General features: G+C 40.4%; 1 protein-coding gene across 1 annotated transcript in view; it reads left to right on the top strand.

Moving 5' to 3' along the window:
• The window catches only part of ARMH3 (armadillo like helical domain containing 3), a 133,266-nt gene that overhangs the window by 3,859 nt on the left and 105,994 nt on the right, over positions 1-23,413 (top strand). Inside the window, exons 2-14 of the mRNA XM_032994163.2 lie at positions 3,552-3,663; positions 4,148-4,204; positions 4,340-4,486; positions 6,777-6,884; positions 7,923-8,015; positions 8,886-8,960; positions 9,648-9,734; positions 15,150-15,206; positions 16,246-16,289; positions 17,728-17,788; positions 18,811-18,857; positions 19,576-19,651; positions 22,309-22,402. Of these exons, the coding sequence (XP_032850054.1) occupies positions 3,562-3,663; positions 4,148-4,204; positions 4,340-4,486; positions 6,777-6,884; positions 7,923-8,015; positions 8,886-8,960; positions 9,648-9,734; positions 15,150-15,206; positions 16,246-16,289; positions 17,728-17,788; positions 18,811-18,857; positions 19,576-19,651; positions 22,309-22,402 (1,048 nt within the window). The 5' untranslated portion in view covers positions 3,552-3,561. The remainder of the gene's footprint in view (positions 1-3,551; positions 3,664-4,147; positions 4,205-4,339; positions 4,487-6,776; positions 6,885-7,922; positions 8,016-8,885; positions 8,961-9,647; positions 9,735-15,149; positions 15,207-16,245; positions 16,290-17,727; positions 17,789-18,810; positions 18,858-19,575; positions 19,652-22,308; positions 22,403-23,413) is intronic.

Here is a 23,413-nt window from a genome sequence, read left to right as displayed (position 1 = left end):
CCTGTGGATATTCTAATGAAAAGCTAACAGAGTTGTGTTCATCAGAATGTAACATGTTTGGTTGGAATCTCTGCTATGAGCTCTGGAATGAAACGGGAAGGAGGTGGATGGTTAGATGTGCTCATCCCTTTTTTCCTGACTGGAACAGCTGATCCCGGGGTTGATGATAGATAAAGCAAAAGTCTGCCTGAACTTCTGTTTGCCATGGGTTTTATCTTTCTGCCTTTGTGCTGCCAGGACTCGTGCTCTGTCGAGGTTTCTTTTAGTTCCAGATGAAGCATCTTGGATCTTCTGCTGCACAGAAAAGTACTTGCTGTTCTGAAAATCCACATGCATGCACTTCCCTGGCCCTGAGGGGTAGTTCTCCTCGGCAGTCAGTGACTACAGCAGAATTAACTTAACAGTGTGTGTTAATGGGACTGACCTGTTGACAGAATAAATTATCCATTTGAACCTAAAATGTGGAAAACGCAGTGATGCTTTTTAAATGTGATGCATTTAAAGGATAATTGTTAACTATATTCAGTGTTGTTGTTTTCATAAGCTGTTAGTGTCCTGATAATTTGACACCTCTGCAACTTACTTAGAAATGTTTTGTGCATTTAACTGTTGTTTTCTGCAGCTGAAAGGCTAGAAGGCCCCCATTATCAAATGCAGTTTCCTGTTTCTGTCTTTATGTTATCTAGAAAATGTATTTGTATAAAGTGAAAAGAAAAATCAATTTGTACAGCCTGATCATCGTAGGTCATGAAACAAGCACAACCTAATAAAGCGTTGGCATGAAAAGTGACTTTTGCTTTTCTTCCTTTGTTCCTCCATATGCTTATTTGTAGAATAGCAAATTATAAACAAGAACATTATTTAATCCTTGCCTCTAGCAGTCTTCATTGTATGTGCTCTGTGCAGCTTTGGTTGAGAGAATATGAATCCCAAGTCCCATTTTGACAGAGACTAGAATGTTCACATGATCATACCATCCCTCTGATGCTCACTCAGCATCAAGCCTTTGTGTCTTGTGGGATTTAGATTTTTCTGTCTTTCTGGAAATGTAGGAAAAGTGTTAAAATGCAGCTCTCAAAGTCCAGGGACTAAGCAGAGTGTGTTGATCCCTTCCCATTCACGTGCACATCTGATGTGAGAACGCTGACCTAGAAGCACTGAGAGTTAATTTATTAGTTTTGACATTGGGATTTGTTAGCTGTAATTCAATTAGAAGCATGCTGATGGATGTGTTTGTATGCTGGGGCTGGCATCTGCTTTAATTTCAGAAACTTACAATTCTAGTTGGGAAATTGTTTTGTGCCAGCTTGAGTAAGATTTGTATTGCCAAGCTGAAAGTGCCATCGTTCTTGATTTGGTTTTTAATAGATTTCTCTCTGCTTCCAATTATGTTTCTAATTAGAATAATGTCTTATTTCCCATGACAGTTTAAAAATAATGCAAAGTCCGTAAAAGAGAAGCTATCAAGATGATTGAATAATGTTTTCTTTTTCGTTTGTTAGACTGAAAACTTTTTCCCTCTTAATTGGATATATAGACCTACTAGGCTACAGGAATAATTTCAGTATTTACAGAAGGTTTTGGTGCAGTAGTTGCTAAGCTTTCTTCTGTCAGTGTGTCTTGGGTCTGTTTCCATTCTCACCCCAGCACACACTCCAGCCCTTGACCAGCCAGCTGTGCATATTCCTCTTCTAGTGGGAAGACAGAACACTTCTCTGCCTTTCTATATAAATCTCAGCTTTTCAGGTGTGAGATCTACTGCTTTCCATCCTACCCTCTGCTTTCCTATCCAGGGAAAGCTCCTTCCTTTCACACCTGGGGTAGGGTCTTTTGAAGCAGCATTGTTTCACAAGGCCCAAAGATGTTTTCCTGCCTCTTAGAACTGAGATTTATGGCTCAAGGTATGGATGTCTGAATAACTGACTCTGGCAATATGAGAGTCCTAGTTGAGAACGTAGTTGTAGTTTAAGACAATCAAAAGTTGTCTGCAGCAGAAAGAATGTAGAAGAGATCTGGAACGGACATTCAGTAGTTGCTGCAACTCGCTCTTTGAGGGTAAGACAGATCTAAATGTGCTGTGGTTGTGGAAGGGGTTCAGGCAGTCTGCAATGGAGGCTAAATCCAAAGCTGTCTCTGGCTGCCAGCTCAGAAGGCTCTGGGGTCTTAGATGCTGACTGCAGTGAACTTACCTTTCTTTCTATGTATAATTTAGCATGGCTGAGTGCAGCTACCACAAGAGCCTGCCCATGTGTTTCTGGAGCATGACTTAAGTCAAGCTTCATCCTGAGGTATGCTGCTGCTGTGTGTGTAATTACCTTTGGAGGTATGGGAGAAGGGTTGGGAGCTCTAGGGATATGAGAAGGGATGGCATTCCCTTTCTGCTAAGTACTTCTGACAGTGCTGCAGTGATAGAGGAGGTTAGAACAGTGCTAAAACTGTGAGGCTTGCCAGAAAAAATCTGTGATTGCAGATAAATACATATTTGCAAGGTCAGAGTGGTGATGTGCTTTGTAGCATCAGACATGAGGTTGAGAGTACATGGCAAGTCATGCATTCTGACTCTGAGCCCCTGGAATGGGTTGACTGTCACAAAAGGTTCAGGACTACAGCTATGGCTGTTACTTTTTGTAACAGCTCGTTTCATAATAATGATGCTTCTTTTTTTTTTTTTTTTTTTTTTTTTTTTTTTTTTTTTTTTTGTAATAGAATAACCAGTAAGCATGAGACACCAATTAATTATAGTAAAACCTGTCTGTGTTTCTAGAAAACACTTTGCTGTCAAGTGGATCAGGAAATTCATGTGGTTTAAAAAAAAAAAAAAAAATCCCTGCAAAGCTGTTTCCCTGTGTTCCTCCATCTTCCAACCAAAACTGAACCACGTGTGATGCTTCTGAGGCCAGGGTTTTTCTCTGGCTTGATTTGCAGAGCAGCTGGCACAGCCGAGGGATGCCAAGGTGCAGAGATAGCGATGAGCAAGGGTGGCAGGAGTGCTTTAGGGAGGCTTTGCAACCAGATGTTTCCTAGTGTTGGATACTGCCTCAGAGTGCAAAAGCAGAATTTGGAGTGCTTTTGTAGTCAGTAAATTAAACAGATCGGGGAAGACTTTGTCAAACAGTTTCAGGAGCTTTTTGTCACAAGATGTCCTTGAGGCTTGACCAGCATCAAAAAGGCCTGGGTATCTGTTTGATAACAACTATCACAGTTCATGCAGTGAGATTAAAAAATACATTTCTACATGTAAACTGCATTGGTCTGGATCATGAATCAGTTTTTAGCAGAGAAGAATTAAGAAAATTTAACCATAAGGAGCTTATTCTGTATCTGCCTGTGTCTGACTTTTGCATCTTTCTTTGAAATGGGATGGAGGACTAGATGGGACCTTTGGTCTGATTTCTTATCTGGTATAATTATTAAAGTCTCTACTTATAACTTGTGAGACACTATTAGTATTTTACTGCAGTGAAAAAGTCTTTCATGGTTGAGGCAGGCCAGATATATCTTGAAGAAAAGTTCAGGTATCCTTAACCATTTTTGTCTGTTGTTACCTTCAGGGTATACAGCATGGCCCAAACAGAGAAAAAAGGTGGGCTGCTGCGGAAATCTTCAGCCTCCAAGAAGCCTTTGAAGGAGAAAGTTGTGTTGATGTATGATGAGATTTTCATGGTAAGGACTTGAGCATGTCTTCTTTCTAAAGTGTTGTGTTAAATTTTCTTCATTTAATTTGTGCTGAGGACTCTGCATGGACATTTTTTTTCCTAAGGTAAGGACTGTACAGTGTAGGCACATGCTTCAGGCTCTCCTGCTGTTGTGCAGAGCTCTGTATTCTGCTCTCTTCCTTAATGTCATCTTGTCCTGTTGTCTACCAGGACCATTTGTCATCTACAGGAAGTCATGGCTTTTCAAGTATTTATAAAAAAATAATCCAAAAAATAAACAGAGGCATCCCAGTTTGAGAGCTGCTTCTGTTTGTCCTTTTGTTTTGGGGAATCTGTGTAGACAGAATTCTATACTATGAGACCACTTGGTCATCCAGTGTGATGATGCTGGCTCTGAGCTATTCATGATATGATTTTTTTTTTTTTTTTTTTAATTCTGCCTGAATGATTTCTTCTTGTTTGCTCTCATGGCTGTTCCTTTTCCTTTTCAGACAGAGGACCCCAGTAAGTGCAACCCTAGGTTTTGGGAGGAGCTGTTTCTCATGAAGGTAACAGGAACTCGACATCCTCTGATTTGCTGCTGCTGTTCTGCCTAGGAAGTGGCAGACTGTCAGTGCAAAGACATGCATTTCTAAGGTGTCAGTGTTTGTGTAACATGCATGAACTGCTTCTTAACCTGACAGGTCAACTTGGAATATCTAGAAGGCAAGCTGGAGGCTCTGGATGGGGAAGAGTTAATGAAGATAAAAGATAACATCAACTGCTTGTTTCAGCACTGCATCCAGGCACTGGGTGAGGAGCACCCAATCAGAGTGGTCAATGCATTACAGGTACCACGCGGAGAGATAGGGAATGCTCTCTTTTGCTTCTGAGGAGGCAATGTATTTGCTGCTGGTATCAAACATCTTGTGCTCATTTCTTTGCTTCTGAGGAGAAGTGATGTCTACGGAGCAGTTGGTGCTTATTGTCTGTGGAGGTTACAAACATTTGTAGTCTCTTTAGTCTTTGAAGAACAACAGCTTGTTTCAGAGTTCAAGAGGATCTGGTGATGCAGGATGAAGTGGATGCCAATGGTGGGTCAAGAAGGGCTTGTTCACACTGCAGGATGCGAGTTTGGGGGCTCAAGAGTACTCTGTGTAGCTTTGTATTCTACTTTCTTCTGTTCCCCCCTCATTTCAGCCTCCTTTTTGAATTTCCATATGGGTTGAAAATGAAATAGAGCTCTGGAGAAGTTAGTGTGAAATATATACAGAAGACTGTCCCTGCTGGACACTTCCTAATTGGAAGCTATGAAGAATTGTCACCTAGAATTAATAGCCATTTTCCTGCAGGTTGCTCCTTTGCAAATCTATGCCCCTCCTCAGTCTTGGTGTTTGATGTTATTAGTTCACAGGCTGAGTCTTACAGTTTGGTGAATGCATGTGTCTCATATTCTCTCAGCTGCAGGAACACAGGATGTGAATTTCAGGTTTGGAGAGGTTACCTGTAGGACACAATGGATGGGAAGTAAGCTGGGAAAAGTTGATTTAAGCCAGAATATTTACCCCTCTGACATGTAATCTTGCATTGTTTTATTAGTGTTATTTTTTTGGTTAATTTTATTTATTTATTTTTAGAATTAGTTTGAAAGGATGCTGTTAAATATTGTAGTTGCAGTTACATAGGCAGTCTAGCCCAGTCCTGAATTCCCAAACTTTATTCAGGCTCTTGGCAAAAGTTAGGCCAGGGCTCAAGTCTAGAATCCTGCTGTGTGAGTGTACATAGGAACCAGGTAACACATCCTGAGCTTGAGTTGGGAGAGCGTTTCCTTAATCAGGCTGTGGTAATGTGGAAAGTGATCCTGAAGCCAAAGCTTATTTAAGCAGTCTTGTCTTGAGAATGACCATGGTGACCAAAAGTTTGTTTAGCCCAGTATTCTGACTCTGACAGTAACAAAAAAAAGGATGTCTACCTTACCCTTTTGCTTCTGTATGGTTTTAGAGGTCTGCTGATTCCTTGAGGTCGTCTTGTCTCCAGCTTTACATCTTCTGAAACTAATGACTTCTCACAGGTGAATTTAAGCTGGAGTCTAAAACTGCAGTGGTTATAGTCCTGCTCATTCCCCTCTTCACAGACCTGAAAGGTGCCTGATGACAAAAGTCACCACAGACATTTCACTCCCTTGAGGCAAAAGAGACATTTGCTGCCCATAAATTTTCCAGTGTCTGCTATAAGCATAGTGTGCTGATACCTGTGTGTTGCTAGTGATGATTCAGTAATCCAGTGCCTGCAACAAGAACTATGAAGGAGGTTATGTATAGTGGCAAGGTTCTTAGAGCCCCTGAGGTAGGTAGGAAAACTTAATCTGCCTAGTAGCCTTGGAGACACATTTTTTTTTTTTTTTTGACAGGAAGTTTATTGGTCAGACGTTGTATAGCACTGTGGTAACCAAACAGAAATTTGTGCTCTCTATAGCAAAAGCATCTGCTGTATGAACAGGCATAGTCTGATAAACTGTGGTTCTCCAACATTAGACATTTTTAAGAATCATCTTGACTGGACACATTTTAAGATTCAACTGGACCATGATTTTGCCAGGAAAGATTGGACCAGGTGATCCTTGAAGTCCCTTCCAACCTGGTATTCTGTGATTCTGTGTTGTATGGATGTTGTATGTTTTGGTATGCTTGAAATAAGAAATTAATCTGGAAAGCTCTAAAGCGTGTCTATTCATATATTGGACACTGCTTCTAATTTGCAGTTTCCTGATTAATATTTTTGGCCTAAAAGCCACACAACTATTTTCCAGTGATCGTGGTCCTGCCTGGGACAGGCTGGGTCTGGACAGAAGAAGGAGTAAGATTACCTTTCCTCAGAGAAGTATGAAATGAAGGAGTGAGCAAACAGTAAAAATATGGACAAATATATTTTCTAATTTTTTTGAGGTTTTCAGCATCCAAGATCCTCCTTAGAAACAACAGAGGTGGAGTAGTGGTCAGACAAAATGTATGGCTTCCAGCCTGGTGGTATTAATTTAAATATCTGTGCTTTGCTGGTGTTAGGAGAGGGTCTTAGGGTGGGTTTTGCTATAGAGTTGTAGGTCTTGCCTTACATCTTACCCTCTGATTTTTTTCTTTGCAGACTTTGTGTGCATTAATTCGGGGTGTCCATCAGAAGAACAAATCCACTTCTGGGTTTGACATCATCAATATGCTTGTGGGTTTTGATAAGGCAGAGCTGTGTATGAAGGTGAGGCCCTAACAATGTAGAGAAACAGTTTGCACAGCACCTGTGTTGCAGGGGCAGTGATTTGTAGATAGGTGTGTCTGCCAAGGTGTAGCTTTTAGGGGAAATGTTCTGGCCACTTATTAAAAACAGCTGAAGTTCTTTACCTGTTAGTGGCACAAAGACACTTGGGGTCTCCATGTCTCTTAGTAATAGAATGCTTTTCTTTCTTTTCCTTTAGTTCCATGCTGTGCAGTCACTATGGTTAAGAAAGCTGAAGGCCAGAAAAGGCTGTCACCGGCCATTAGTACCTATTATTGAACCTCACACCTTAATTTTTAGCTGATAGTCATATCCTGTGTTTTCACATTTCTGTCAGCACATGTACCATTTTAAACTTTCTTGATAAAGCTGAATTTCAGTTGTATCTTTCATCTCTCTACAAAAAGTAGTAATTTTTCATCTGTATAAATAGTAGTACATTTGGGAAAAATATTTATTAGTGACTTGCCTATCAGAACTACATCTTTACTTTAAGAATAATTGTATTACCTCTAACTTAGTGTTTGGAAAACTATTTATGAGTATCTGTCAAACAGCTATAGAGTATCTATTTAATCATAAGTAATATATGCACTATTAAATTGGAGGTGCGCTGCTTACAGAAAATCTTACAGTGCCTGTAAGTAAAATGGAATATTGAAAAGAGTAGTCTTGCAAACAGAAAGGAAGATCGTATTTGTAGAGCTCAGAATTAGTTTGTGAATAAAATCTTTTGTTATATGTATGCAAAAATCTCTCATGCATCTAGAGAAAAATCTTGGAAAATGATCGTGATGTTATGCCTGTAGTCAGTGAAGTGTAGTTAGCACAAAACAATGTTGAGAACCAATAGTGTGAATATGGCCTGGGTAACAGTGGTAATGGCTCAATTATTGATTCTGGAATAACATGGCATTATGTTGGGGCTCTTGAATTTGAATCTCCCAAAAAGCTTTTTATAACAAACACTTTCAATAATTTAAAATATTACTTTTAAATAATGTAGTTGTTCTTCTTTAGAATCTGATGGAGAGCTTGGACTCACTCCTATGTGCAGAAGGTTCTGAAAGCCTCAAAAGCTTGTGTCTGAAGCTACTTCTCTGCTTGGTGACGGTAAATAAATACAAGCTGTATAATTACTTAAAGGCTTATATGAGCCACCTTTTGGGGGATGGAACTGTCTCAAAACTTGAGCAGAATGCTGCAGTGTGAAGCTTAAGAAGGGGAAAAATGTTGTCAGTGAGAACAAGGGTCAGCCCAGGATATGCATCATTGCTCTCACCATGATACCAGTACAGACTGGCAGACTTTTCACCTCATAAGATAGGTGCCAACTGGGGCAAAAGAGGAGAGATACAGGAGGAGGTGTTGGTTATTTTTTTTTTTTTTAGGGAAAAAGATATTTAGGAAGTCTGAGATAAATGGAAAGGGAGCAGAGGAGAGAGGTTTGAAGAAAGACAGGAAGTGTGGACTAGACGAGAGTGGTAAGGATGTGAAGAATGAAGAAGTTGGAACAAATGGCCACTCATCATTTCTTGAAGATGGTCAACTGTGAACTATTTTAGCTGTGATAAGAGATAATTGGGTGCAGGACGTCTTCACTGCCCTGTTCATGATGGAAAAGTGCCCAGTGGAGCATGTGCACCATGTTTTTTCATTCTCTGCCTCCTGTGTAGCAGCCTGCTTCAGCTGCTGATGGCTGTTGTCATGCAGCTGTGTAAAACAGCAATCTGTAGAGGAAAGGGAGAGCTCTTGGTATGTGGGTCATGCTTCTTGCCAGAGTGGTGGGAGTCAGGACAGATTTCTTTTACTTCATGTCTAGCTCTACTGCTAGTCACACCTTGACTTGCTGACTAAGTGTGAGATTCTGGATAAATGTGTCCATCTGGTAGTGGAACTCTTCTGTTCCCAGTGTGTGCCAGAGACAGCTACAGCATCATGGGAGTCTTTGGGTGAGATTTTAAAACTTGTGTTTGTACTCAGGTAACAGATAACATTAGCCAGAACACCATCCTGGAGTATGTGATGATTAACAGCATATTTGAAGCAATTTTACAGGTAAGAGTTCTTCCTTCTGCTGCGGGGTCTCTTCTTCCATACTGAGAGCTTTCAGTGACATATTTGCTTTTCAGCTTTTTCAGTGCAGCATAGTTGAGTGGCACTGTGTGTTGCTTCCATTCATAGCTCAGTCATAGATTTTTTTTTTTTTTTTTTTAATGCTGTCTCCTCGTTACTCTAGTCTTCTGTTTTCAATCACTACTGACTATTTAAAGTATTTTCACTTGAGACGCTTCTGCGTAGATAGAAGCTGAACGGATTTCTGGGTTAATTTCACAGAGAATTCCTGTATTGCAAGAACATTTTTCAAAAGGCAGTCTGGATATATTGAGGTTTTTTTCTACTCTTTGATAAATTATACTTTTTAGAAGTGGAACTGGGCTTGGGGAAACCTAGAGAACTTGCACAGATGCTGTTGGTGATGTTCTGAGATACTGTGTGGTGCTGTTGAGAAATATATTTGCCCTTTATGCCCAGAAAGCTTATGTGCATCCTTTCTGTAATAAATAAGCTTCTCTGTGTGCAGAACTTCTTGGAAGCACTGACACTCCCTCAACCTTAAATATCCTCTTTCAATTAGGACGTAATTTGCTCTTACGCATACATATCACGGCTATGCACTGTCTGAGAGTCACTGTAAGCTCCTTGAAGCAGGGCTGAACAGAACAATGTGATTATTTATTCCAGATCCTTTCCAGCCCACTTAGTCGCAGGGAACATGGCTACGATGCTGTTGTCCTTCTTGCCTTGCTGGTCAACTACAGAAAATATGAGGTAAGTATTCTTCTGGGTAACAGAAACATCGCTTCTCTCTACTTTATTAATTTACACTGGCCTCTGGATTATTAAGGCAGCCTACAGTAGAGTTTTAGCAGTACACACTATAATATTTATCAGGGTATCGGCACAGAGCTACGGAAGTTTTGCAAGGCAGTCATATTATGCTAACTGTATCTGATGTATGTGTATAAACAAATGTGTATGATATACAGCTCATTTTGTTCAAGCATGAAAGAAACTATCTAGGGGATTTGCATTTCCTTCATGAAAGCATTCTGAGGAAGGTCTTTTTGGAAGAGTTACTGTTGTGCCAAACTTGTATGCTTGCCTCTGTGTGTATGAGTGTGCAGTTATATATAATCTCCAAAGCAAAATGAGCTGTCAGTTATCTTGGGCTTCAGACCGAATTTGTGATTTGAAACCTGACTAGCAGACTGAAAGAGCACAGATCCCCAGAAGAGATGGTGAAGCTGTGACTAAAGAATGAACTGAAACATCACGACTAGTATTTCCAAGAGAAGTCTGTCGCTATCGATTTGATTCATTCCTCTCGGAGAAACTTCATTCATCTTCCTTTTTCTAAACTGGGTGTTCTATTTTGTGATGTATTCCCATTTTTTTCTGCTATTCCTCACCTTGAAAAAGAAACATTTCAGATGTGAAAAAAACACCTAATGTTGGCTTTTCTTTGCATGAGGCATGATGCTTTAATGATCAATATTTTTTTTTCCACAATTAAGAATATCTTAATATACTTAGATTGACAAAAAATGGGAAAGTGCTGGAATACCCTCTCCTCAACAGAGTTACTGGGAGGGGGCAGGCTCCAAAACTTACCTGGTTTTATAATGGATCTTGTTTGGAATTATGAACAGAACTAGAGAATAGGCTAAGACAGGAGCTATACTTAGTGTCAAAGTAATCCCTGTCAATTTCTCATTCCTGTGAATGTTGTCAGTCTCACGAATTACAGATTCTGTTCAGCAGTCTGTGCTGTGGTAGCATGGAACAGGAGCATGGAGTTTGGTTTCAGTATATGGCCATGAGGGAAAACTGTTGGGAATGGTATGGGTAGGGTTACTGATGAGGGTGGACTGGAAAGACCAGAGATCTCATTGCAACATTCAGGTTAAAGGGTGGAAAGCTGTGGTCCCATCACTCTGTACTATCGTTTATGTCCTTAGTAAGGTAGAGTGCTGTGAGTACATAAGACTTGTTCTCTGCTCTTTGCAGTAACTTTCTGTAGAGCATTGAGTTGGGGTCAAGTGTTTTGGAAACGTTGTCCTAGATGTCTTCAAACTGGGCACCCAAAAGAAATTGTGCTGATGTTTAAAAAGCACAATACAACCCGAGGCAGACATGTAGCAAGGGGAATTTCAGCTTGAGTAGTTCATCTGGCAAGTTGGAAAGCAACTTTAAAGGTTTTATATGACTGCCCTTTGAAAGCAGTGCTACAGGCAAAGGCGGTAGTAATGCCGTAGCTGCTTTCATTTGCTGTTTTTTGGCCCTTAGAATGAGTTTCGTGGTTGCCTGGTTGTCAGTGTACTGTAGCATACTTTCGTGCCTCAAATGCTTTGGAGTTCTCTTTAGTTAACTGTGCTGCACTTTATAGGTTCTCTTTTGTTCTGAATTTCATTGGTTGCTAAATTGTGTTTCCAGCTGCTTAAGAAAATCTAATTAGGCTGAAAATGCATTAGTTGACTATGATTTTGTGTCTCTTTAATGTGAATACCAGTGTGTTTTGCATTAGGATGTTCTTTCATATTTTTTGGATGTGAATTTTCTTGTATCATCTCAAATTCCCTGGGGAATGTCTGTCCATGTTTTCATTACCAGTATAGCCGAGATCTTGGCTTGCTCGTTAAGTTCTGTTCTAGGAGTAAAAATGATTTACATGTCTTTACATAGAACCTTTAAAGGGATGTCACTGATCTGAAACCCAATAATTTTCAAAAGTTGTTCCAAGTATATACTTATTCAAGTCTTCAGCTATATATTTTTTTTTTTTTTAATCCTGGTTCTGATTTCAGAGAAAATATTGTTACCCTGATACTATGGGAGAGAAAAATAAGAGCAACTAAATAATTGACTATATCAGGAAAATGGTGAGTCTAAGCATACACAAAAAGCTGCCAAAAAGAAATTCTGTGAAGCAGAGTATTTCTTTGATCACTTTCTCAGTGCTGCTAGACTAGCAAGTTAAAACATAAAATCAGGTAGTGACTTTTAAATGGTTAGATTCCTTGATAATATCCAAGTGGAAATTTCTTTGCATCATGATCAACCCGCTAGAATTGTATCTTGTGTCTTTTGCTAGGCAGAGCTGGAAGCTATTAGTCAAAATGTGGATTTTTCCCTTTGTGTGCTTGTCTGGCAGCATATAGTGTATCCAATAGCCCTTTGTGTCCAGTTACATGCACTTACCTCGCCTTGGTGTAGTCAACTACAGGTGCTGAAGAGACACTATCAACACTGAAGAGGCAGAAAATCTTTTTTTTTTTTTTTAAAAAAAAGAGGTGTCACACAACTCATTGTTTTAAATTAATCTTTTTCAAAAAAAGAGTAGTTATTCAAACTCCAATTTCCTGAAAGATGGCCTGCCTGTAGAGATGGTCTCATGAAGGTTGGCAGCAAAGCTGCTGAATCATCCCTAATGAGTGGTCAGGGAAAAGTCTTGTGAGGGACAATTGAGTGGACTCTGGCATTCGTTTGTGTTAGATGTGAAGATGAGTTAAACACCTAACTAGGGATTATACATGGTTAGCTTGTTTTTTTCTGCTTGCTTTTCCTACCAAAAAAATTGTTTCCCATAGGTTTGTGTTAGAGGTGGAGGTACATTTGGGGGCATGGAGGAGATCTCACTCCCTCTGCCAGACCTGTGTGCTTCTTCGTATAATGCTTTGTATGACATGTCTTAGCTGGGAATTGCTTTAAAAATTACCCAGTAATGATCTCCCTCCAGCTTCCACCTTAACATCTCTGACCCTGTTGGCATCTAATGGTGGGTAGTTCATGAAGGACATTTTGAGTATTCCAAGGTTCTAGGAGTTTGTGTCTGTACCTCATCACTGACAAGAATACTTTAACGCTATAGTGTTTGTTATCTGGTGGCAGTGATAGGAAAAGACCTGTGTTCTCTGAAAAGCTGAGAATCATATTTTTGATGTCGCAGAAGCTATTTCTAAGTTTGTGTAACCACTTCACTGACATACTTGGAAGTTTTAAAAATGCTTACCAACCACTTTTCAAGGCTGTGGCATGCTTCTGCGTGCTATAGAGCAGCAGGTGTAATTTAGACTTTTAGACTTTTAAAACTTTTGCTGTGATTCCCAGTGAGAGGGGAGCTGAACTCTGAAACAGCAAGATTAGAGTGGGGAAGCAGTCAGGGACTGTGGGGTGGGCTTAGGGGTTCTCATACAGCTTGTACATTGCTGATGTTCATTGTAGATGTGCAGACTAGGGCTCATAGGCAATAACTGGAACTGTTGGCTCTCAGGGAGGGACAGGATCAAATGGCATGCTCTGGGCAGCACAGTAAATATTCTCATCATATTCATACAGACTTGCACACTGAAAGGCACTAGAAACTGCCTTGTCCCATACAGAGTAATACAGTGTGTGGATTGCACTGGTTAGTCACCTGGCTGCAGCTTAAGGAGTTAAGGAAGCCTAGAGGAGGCATGGAATGTGTCAGGGGAATGGAATACTTTGGGCAGGAATTATTTAACAGACTTTTGCAGATATGGAATTGACAGTTAAAAAGATAGAGGGCAGAGGTCTGTAGGAAGCTAGGCCAGCTTCATGACCTGATCAGCCATGTAGTGATGACATCTTGCTGCCAAGAGGCACAAGAGATGGAGCATGCATCTTGGAAAGTCAAGGGTGATGGGAGCATGAAGAGTTGTTGGTAGACTAGAGGTGGCAACCCAACCCCCTTCCCCTCCCTTTCTGTGATGGGATGGCGTGTGTGACTAGGTCTTGGGGTAGCCTGGTGGCGTTGGTCAGTGTAATGTCTCCCAGTTTGCTTATTTCCCACATCTGGGAATTTGGATAACCCTACAGTCTCTAATCCATCACAGCCCTGCTGCCTATTGCCTGGGAAAGCCCCATTGCTTTTATTGGTCAAGAGTCACAGGCTGGCTTCTCTTCTGTGCGTGAGCTGTGGTGTGGAGAGCTGCTTGTATAAGGAGAGCAAGAGAATGAAATTAGCAAAACTAAGATAGATTTACAAGGATGGATTTCAATCTATATTTAATTATGAATTTGTGAAGCTTGCTTCTGCTTTACTGACACTGACTAAATTTAATTTGTGAAGAGGAGCATGGCTGTACAGAAAGGACCATATATTATTACTCAATAGGAGCCTCTACTTCAGCCTCAAGGAAATGTCTTTGCATGCTTAGTGCACAGATGGGTTCTGTGTGAGTTTTCTGTCTTTTTCTGAGGCAGCAGACAGGGCTGCGTGCTGCTGGAGGCAGGCTGACAGACTGGCTGGGCTTTGCTCTGTTCTGATCAGTTTCTTTGCTGAACCAAAAAGAAAGCCTGATCCTCCCAAAGCACCAAATAACTGTGAGTGGTGTTTTCTGATCAGCCTTATTTTTGACTTGCTGGTAAGCCATGGGCAAATCAGTTGGACAACTGTGTAACTTGTAGGGCTACATCTGATGCATGCTTTGTGTTTTATTCTTAGCATCCACTAGATAGAGCCTTTTCTTCTCTGTCAACTCTGTCCAGATCATTTTTTTTTTTTTTTAGTTTTACATGGACACGTATAAACCAAGAAAACGAATGTACATTGCTAGTCTAAAATGCTTCCTAAACTATTAGGACTTACCTTTATAGAAGGAGCCTATGTGCTTTGTTCAGCTAAGTTCAAGGAAATTACATTCTCCAGAGACTTCTAGCTCTCAGTGGTGTAAACTGTTGAAGTGTTGAGCTCTAACCCAGCAGCAGATGAGTCTATAACTTTGTCATACCTTCCTGGGTACTTATTCCTTTAAGCAATCTTTGCAAGGTGTTGCAGAAGGGAGATACCAGAACACTAATGCTCAGTTCCAGCTCCACTGCTTGTTTCTGCAGCATAACAGTGTGTGTGTCATAGATAACAGGCTCGCAGGACAGCTGCTCCACTTTCAAGACTGACAGATGAGCTAGTGGAAGAGCAGAAACTCCCTCTCAATAAAATCAAGAGACTGCCTGTCTGAGCCAGTAAAGGAAGGTGTCCCAGGCATAGCGGCCTTAGGATGTGCTGCGACTCCTGTTTCTTTGTGTGTATTCTGCTTTGTGGGACAGGAGAGAGATTATTCCCAGGTGGTTGGGTAAACTTGGAAATATAATAGTGTAGGTTTTTTCCTAAAGGCTGAACTTAAGCCCAATTTTATTTCTTCCTTCTCCTCCCACCTGGAGCAGTCAGTGAATCCCTACATTGTGAAGCTCTCCATCGTAGATGATGAGGCCACTCTCAATGTAAGTATTTGACTTGATTTCTCTGTGCTGCTCGGGGGGCTCTTTCATGTGTGGTGTTAGCATAATGAATGCAATCATGGTGTCTGGTAGAAGGAAGGTCTAGGAACAGTGCTGCTGTAGAGAACACCAGTACAGTGGGTGTCTGCCCTAACTGTACTCTTGCAATAGGTTAGGCAGCTAATGATTTGGACAGTTTAATCACGAGTTGGGGGCATTTAAAAAGCTAGGTAGCAAGGAACATGCTAAAGTTGAGCTATTGTACATTTATGAATTGTCTAAGCACTACTTGCTCTGATGTGCCAGAGGCACAAGATAGCTTATGCCAAAGAAGATCTCATTTCCAGGGTTGTGTTGTCCAATTTTACCAGTCCACAAGTAAATTCTTGTAGCTCAGTGGAAGCTTGTACCTGACTCAAGAGTCCTGCAATGTATTTTGGTTGTAGCCACTGCCTAAGTTTTGTATCCAGGCCTGGATAGAGAGTGGCAGCACATTATCAACTATGCGAGGTCTGGATTTAAAAGCTGTTCTTTAGGCATGAAGTAAAAAGCAAGCTCCATGCTAACTAAAGTGTGAGAATGATTATTCTGAGTTAATTAAGTTAGCTTGACAGAAAGGATGATCTGTAGCTGGGAATGGTGGAGGCTGTTTGCAAGCAGTGAAAGGGTTACTAGTGTGTATGGCCTTTGTTTTGCACTTTTGGATGTCTCTCCTCTGACACCAGCTTCCTTCTGAAGTTCTTGATGGTTTGTTGAGGCTTTTTGAATGAGTAAGCTCTGTCTGGAGGTCCAAGGAGAGTAAATGTTCTCTGTTGAACTTAGTAATTAGATATTCAACTTTAAATTTTGGTGTCTTGATTTTTGGATGATATTTTCATTGTATCATAGCATGTCTTAATAGTTCAAACAGCCTCAGGGGAAATTCTTCATAGCATGGTAGATTATTTTGGGGGTGGTGGGGCAGCAGTGCTATGTGTGTTCAGTGTGTGATTTCCTGCACTGAGATTTGTAATATAAAGATTTTTTTAATGCTTTTTTTCAGGGAATGGGACTTGTAATTGCCCAGGCTTTATCAGAATATAACAGGTAAAACCCAATTGTCTCTTGTTTTTCAATACATGATAGTTGTTGTACATTTCCACAAACTTTTTTTTTTGTGTTAAAGCACTTATTTATCACCTAACAGCCCTGATGCCCCTGGAGAGGCAGGGAATAGTCTTGTGCTTTGAGGTACTTCAGCTCAGTTGCTGTCATTGCAAGTGTAAATGTATCTGTACCAGCTGTGCTGATGTGCTTCAGGAGAGATCTTGCTGTAGGGGAAGATATCTATTGTATGGTTTAACTGTTATGGATGTTACCTCTGTATGAACTTTGTGTAAAATTTTAGTCCCAAGTGAAAATATAAATGATTTGCTGAGTACTTCTCTGTTAGAAAATTGATTTAACTGCAACATGATCTAAACCAAACAAATGTATCCAGGACTATCTACATGCCAGAAAGCATTAACTGCTTCTGAAGAGAGAGCCAGAAAGCTAGCAGTAGGGGTAGCATGTTCCCAGCCTCTGCTTCTTGAGCAACAGCACAAAATATATAAGTTTTCCTAAGAAGAAAGTGCTTCAGAAAAATTTGGGAACTTACAGCAATTTCACTTGAGCAACCCAAGACCTGTTTTTTGTGCAGTAGGATTCTCAAAAGTGTCCAGAAAAATGTTTAAATTCATTGAAGGTCTGCTATTATAGATATGCAGATGACTTGCAAGATCAGCAAATCATGTAAATGTATTTAAGAGTAAAATAGAGTAAAGCAGAAAAAACCTCACCCACCCAACTTCATTCTGACAAAGGCTGTCTTGGACTATGGCCTGTTTTGATTAGTTCTTTCTTTCCTCCTTTTGAAAAAATTTTGAATTATTTTCTTTGCATGTTGCATTGTATGTGATTAGATTCCTGTATGAAAGACATAATAAATGGCCATGTGAGCTTTGCTAGTTCATTTGAATGCCAAATGAAGCAACGTCGCTTAAATCTGAGGTACCCAACCTATTTCTTGTCTTCACTTACTCCAGGAGCATGGTATGAGGCAGGATCAGGCCATGAACCATAATGGTCCTCCTGGTTTCTGCTGGCCATTGGGTGATGGACTCTGGTTTAGTCTGTAGCAGATGATGATTTAAATTGGCTACTGTATGTGTTCATGTGGTCAATTACTATTTTGCCAGTGCAGGACAAAATTTTCTAAGTCACTTAGTCCCTTTCAGCATTAGCCCAGACTGGATGTATCCTCTATAACAGCCCAGGCGTTGTTCAGTCTTGCATCTTTCAGCAACTTCACTTCAACTCTACACAATTTATATTTTAATACTCTTTGAATGTCTCTTTGTGAATTTTTGAAACAGGCTTGTGAATGTTGAAGTTTTCTTCATCCTGTATCCTTATTGATAGGACTGTCTCATAGGGATTTAGAGAAAATAATCCTAGTTCCATTTCTGACCCTGAAGCTTCATCCTTATTCCTTTTTGTTCAGGCAATACAAAGATAAGGAAGAGGAGCACCAGAGTGGTTTTTTCTCAGCCATAACTAATATGGTAAGCAATGAAACAGTGTTTTTCTATTTTTAAAATAGGTGCCTTCATGAAAGTTCATCACGAGGGTGTTTCCAAAAGCTGTAAGCTTGGGATGTGGATTCTGGAGGAGAAGATGCACTGATCCCTTCCAAACCAAATACAACTGAAATAGCTGTATTCTGAGGAGCGTGGTGTTGTCTGACTGGGGAGGCTCTTTCAAAGGATGAGATCTCTATTCTGACATTGATAATTGAAATTTTTTTCCTTCATCTTCATTCTGGTAGACTTTTTTTAAAAAAAATCACAATTACTTGTTGGACACTTTTAAAAATCTACTTATTTAAAAAAGAAAAGTTTCTGCTCTGCTGATGTAGCCTAAAACAGAGAAGCTGAATATTTCAGTCTAGTCTGTCATTAGCTTTAGAGATCTGTTTCTTTACTGTCTTGTTTCTTAAGCCTGTGTGCACTGTAGCTATGAAGTAAGCTCGGATTCTGCAATGTGCAGTGTCTGCATTTTTGGAAGGGTACTCTCCAAAGGCTATTATGAATTTCTTCCTTGTAAAGAATGTTTACTGTTCCCCTTGTTCAGTTTGGCTTTGCTTTAGTCTGAGATTTAATTGTGATCTGAGAGCTAACCAACAGTAATATTTCCTGTAAGTAAGGATACTTCAGTATTGACAGCTGTCTGTCAGGAGTGACATCGGTAAAACTGCTACCACTTTGGAGCAAGCAGATAGGAAATTATCCTCTTACAGAATCGCAAACTAATCCAGGTTGGGATTCGAGATGCAGTCCTTTTTTCCCTCTTTTGCGGTTGGACAAGTAAAGCATTGGTCAGTGACAGTAGTGCAAAGTAAAATGTTTGTAGATGGTCATCCTCTTTCCCATTTGTATTTTACTAGTATTAGAAAGTAAGCTCTGTGTGTGCCTTGTATTAGAACACCTCTCCCAGAGCACTTCTGATTTAGTTAAATCCATGTCTTGTCTCTCGCTGTCCAATAGCTTTCACAATTCCTTCTGTGCAATACTCTTTCTTTCCATAGGTGGGCAGCATGTTCATAGCAGATGCCGATGAGAAGATCTCTGTCCAGTAAGTGCACAGATGTTAGTTACATGGTGAATGGCAATTTACAACGCTGGTCAACATGATCCGCTCCATCATGGAGCAGTTCTAATGTAGCAAAACAAACGAGAGAGACATGTTCCCTTGTAACTAAAATGGTACCATACCCCTGCAAACAATGGATTCTCACTTAAGTGAGAAGGCTGCAGCAGGAGGAGCCACAGCTGGATTGCTCGTAATGAAGTGTGGAACACACAACAACAACAACAAACAAAAACAAAAGAAAAAACAAACCCTGGTGACTCTTACGAGGAATTTTTAACATATAATAGGCATGTCAGAGGTGGCACATGAGAAATGATGGCTTGTGCACTCTTGTCCTCAACAAAATGTTTTCTAGATCAAGGGGGAAAGTGATAAATATGAGGGTTTGTGGTGTCTGTAGGAAACTCTGCCCTTCAAAGAAAAGACTTTTAAAGGGAAAACACTGCTTGAGCAACAAGGGAAATCTTCGGCAGGAAGGGAACAAATACTGTAGTTGAGCTCTAAAAATAGCTATTTTTATGGATTGCTAACTAGTACTAATAATCGGTAGAACAACTGGATTGCAGAGGCAGAGTTTTATAAATTGAAAAAAAATTTTCTTCTTTCAGATGGGCCATGCTTCTGAAAATCTTTGTTCTTGTATTTCTCATCTGGTGTTAGCCCTTAAAAAACTGTGCTTTTGTCTGTATCTTCCCCACAGAACGAATGAAGCAATCCTTCTGGCCCTCTATGAAGCTGTTCACTTAAACCGGAATTTCATCACAGTTCTGGCACAAGTGAGTTTCAATGCGATGTTTGCCCATTCCTTTGTAGTGGATGTCTGAAACTAGAGAGTCAGAGATGGAATGGTGAAAAGATAAGTTTTCTTTTTTTCCCCTGCATACATCACGGGTATAGATGAGCACGAAAGATCAGAAGCAGGCCAGGGCCCGGGTTTGTTTATAGTTTTAGGAAATGTTCCCTGACTTGCCAGAAAATGAGTAAAGTTTTGAGAGCACAGCTCATGTTGGAGTGAACTATTTTTCTCACTGAATGGGAAGGGCTGCACAGAGTGCCTCTGTGCCCCACTGATAGTTCCTTTAGGGAGAGGATGGAGTGAGTGGACTGGTAGGAATAAGATTGCTGCAGCTATCAGAGTAGTTCATGCTCTTGTTTGGTTAAGGCTGAGGGAAAGAGGTTGTTCCAGCTCCAGAGTTGGGTGAACGTCCTGTCTGGGTGTGCAGAGACGGCATATTGTTGTCTGTTTGGGTATCCTTCACTTAGGGACTAATCGCTGTGTGACAACTGTTGTTCCAAATACTATCTTGTCGTCAAACTTCCTTGGAGAGCTCAACCGCTTTTGTTTGGGAGACTGCCAGTGGAGCATACCATTCCTCCTTGTGCTGTTTATGGTGAAGAAACAGCTATGACAGCCTTCTGAGAAGCAGTGGGCTGTTCCATACCTCAAATCACAAAGCTCTGGATGCTTTTCTAAACACTGTGTGAGTTTTCAAATGCGGTTATTGCTGGGAGACAGAGAACGAGTGTGATCCAGTGACTGTGCTGTGGCTGTCTGGAAGGATAGCGTGATGTGTTTAAGAAAACCTTCAGGTTTCGGCTTTTAATTTGGTTTGTAAGTTCAGCTGGTAATCTGTGAGAAAAATTACATCAACAAAACAGTTACCACGTTTCCTCAGTTATTTCAGGTCCTCAGAGTGCAGCCATACATCACAGGCTAGACATTTGGCATGACGAAGGAGATCTTTGGGGACTCCTGACAGTAGTGGTGATGGAAGAGGTCTGATAGGCAGATCTACTGCCTCTGGAGAAAGCTTCTGTTCCATGGGTGGTTAATTTGCTGAGGTTCCCTGCCTCTCTTTTGCCAGGTTATTAATTCCTACCACTTGTGAGATTTCTATTTATTCAGTTCTGTGTAATACCAACTCAGGCCTCTCTGTCATCAAGATATCCCTGAGTGAAGAGGAGCCTTTGCAGGGAAAAGAATAGGGCAGGAAAAGAGCACCTAGGGTAAAAGCCTTAAATAAAAAATAAAAGGATAATCTAATTATTTGTGAAGGTGATAGCTGAAGTGGCCACTGATCAGTAGGCTTAATTGAACTAGAGGCCTGATGTTCGTTGTTCTTGGGTGGACTGTAATCCTTCATTTCAGAGGGCAAGGTACGTTGTGCTGTCCTGTGAAAAAACACCTCATAAAAGCTGATGAATGCTGTTGTCCATTGGTAGGGCCTGCGTGAATGACTGCCTGCTGCTGTGTGGGCACATTGGAAGACACAGTTGTGTTGATGCCTGAAGTGCCAAGGTTTTGGTATAGTGACCAGCTTGTTGGTCCTAAGTTTTTGCTGCTAGGTGGCACTATTATCTCTCAACTGATGGTTAGTGTTTGGGGAAAAGAAAGGTAAACACTGTAGCAAAATCTATGGAAGCAAACCTGTTTTATGTAAGGTTCTCAATGAAAAATTGTATTTTAAAGTTTAAATCAGTAGCTGTAATGATTTAAAATTGTCATTGAATTGTAGTACACGTGTCTTTACTTCCCATAAAATACATGCATTTATAGTTGCTCATAATATGAGGTAGTTAAATACTATGTGGAGGATATCCACTTGTGAAAAATCCTACTGAACTAAGGTCAAATCATCAGTTCTGTATCCCTTTCTTTTATTTTGAAATTGTGATGATATATTAAGGTGGATGATACATTTATGTAAAACTTGCCCTATGAAATGGACACTTTGCTTGGCAGCCAGACTCAAAATAGCATGGCAGATTGCCTACAGTCTCACCAGTGTGGATAGATCCGGAAGCTTACAAAGAGTAAAGTCAAAGCAGTAATTAGCAGGCAAGTATTAGCAAAGATTAAATAGGGAGAGCAGTCGACTGATGGAAGCTAAGAAGATTGATAATTATAGTGTTATTTATGTTATGCACTCTTTTCCTGCAATGCCTAGGCTTTATAGTGAGACAGGGAAGCAATAAATTGCCATCATCTTTGAATATGAACGAGTGGAGGACAGGAGCGAGGAGAATTTGCTTTTAGAAAGAGAAATAAAAGGTTCTTGGAGGAAAACTTCAAATGCACACTCTTGGGTTGTTTTGGAAGAATCAGAAGCTGTAACAACGTAGGTTTCTGCATACCTTTTCCCATTCTGTGCTGGAGAAGGGCATGTTATCTGTCTGCTGGGGACAGCAACCACTTTCTGATGTATTTTTATGTTTTGTGGAGTAAAGAAATTGATGTACAGTTTAATTGTTTAGACATCCAAGGTCAGGAAGCATAGCCTTGCTTTTTGGAGGGGAGGTTGAAATTTCTTGCGACTTCATTAGTCACATCTGTTGTGCAAGAGCATGGAACAGTACGAGTAACGATCTGTATGACTAGTGCCTAGGGAGGTTATTGACCTATGTATGTCTGGGCATTTGTGTTTTCTGTTAGAGCCATCCTGAAATGGGGCTGATGACGACACCAACAAGCCCAATTCCAACGACACCTGTCACTCCACTTGGAACCACCCCGCCTTCTTCAGATGGTAAGAATGTAATGATCTCCTGGGGAAAAACAATTAAAAACTGTAAAATAACTGGCATAGCATTTTCTCAGGATGGCAACTAATGAAGTCTGTCTAGAGCAGATGTAACCTGTTGGTCTCTTCCTGACATGACTTGCCTTACCAAATATGAGCAAGATTCTTTGACTTATATTTATTTTTATTTTGCCTTGTATATTGCTCAATGAAATTATGCTGATGTTCCTTTTGAAAACAGTACTGTCCCAGTGTCTGCATGAGATAGACCCAGCCAGTTACTTATTTTATGTAGACTTTTACTTTTGAATATTTCTAGTGTCAGGTTCTTCACCTGGGGATATTTGTCATTGGAACAGATTTACAGAGAATCACAGTGGGTTCCTGCTTGTCATTAATGCTTTTGTCCCCAGTTTTGAATTATGTGGGATTCGAATCCAACCTGGGTGTGGAAGTATTCCTCCCTCTGGTTGCCTTTTCTCTGATTGGCTTTGTAAATGATAACTTGTCCCAGGATCTTTCTGCTAAATGAGATCTTATGTGTCCACATAAATACACTTTGAAATAATCTAAAATAAAACCCTTTTTGTTTAGGGCATGGATAGATAGATATAGCCTGGCTTAAAAGAAGAAATCAAATGGCTGTTGTCACAAACTTTAATGACATCCTCTAGATCTGAAGAAAGTGTTTAACGAAGGAACAGCGTCAGTTTGAATAGAGCGCAGCTTGGAAATATTTCTGGGGAAAAGCAGCCTGGGTTACTCAGTTATATCAGCTATTCAGGTCATTCGATACCCTAGTTAAGGATGATCCTCCTTGTGGATGAATTCTATCTGGTTACCATGGATATCAAAAGCTTCAGTTAAAAAGCCCCCTATGTCTCAAGTCTCCCTGTGCATATAACATAAAATGTAGAGGGACGGGCATTTTGTGGGCTTCTGTTCAACGTGTTCATTGCAAATGTATCCACCCACACACCATATTATACAACTGACAGAATTTATGCTTACCTACAT

This window comes from Tyto alba, unplaced genomic scaffold (genome assembly GCF_018691265.1).
Source record: "Tyto alba isolate M040663 unplaced genomic scaffold, T.alba_DEE_v4.0 Super-Scaffold_1, whole genome shotgun sequence".
Taxonomy (NCBI): Eukaryota; Metazoa; Chordata; class Aves; order Strigiformes; family Tytonidae; genus Tyto; species Tyto alba.
The sequence above is the reverse complement of the archived record's forward strand: the minus strand, read 5'-3'. Positions and strand labels throughout refer to the sequence as shown.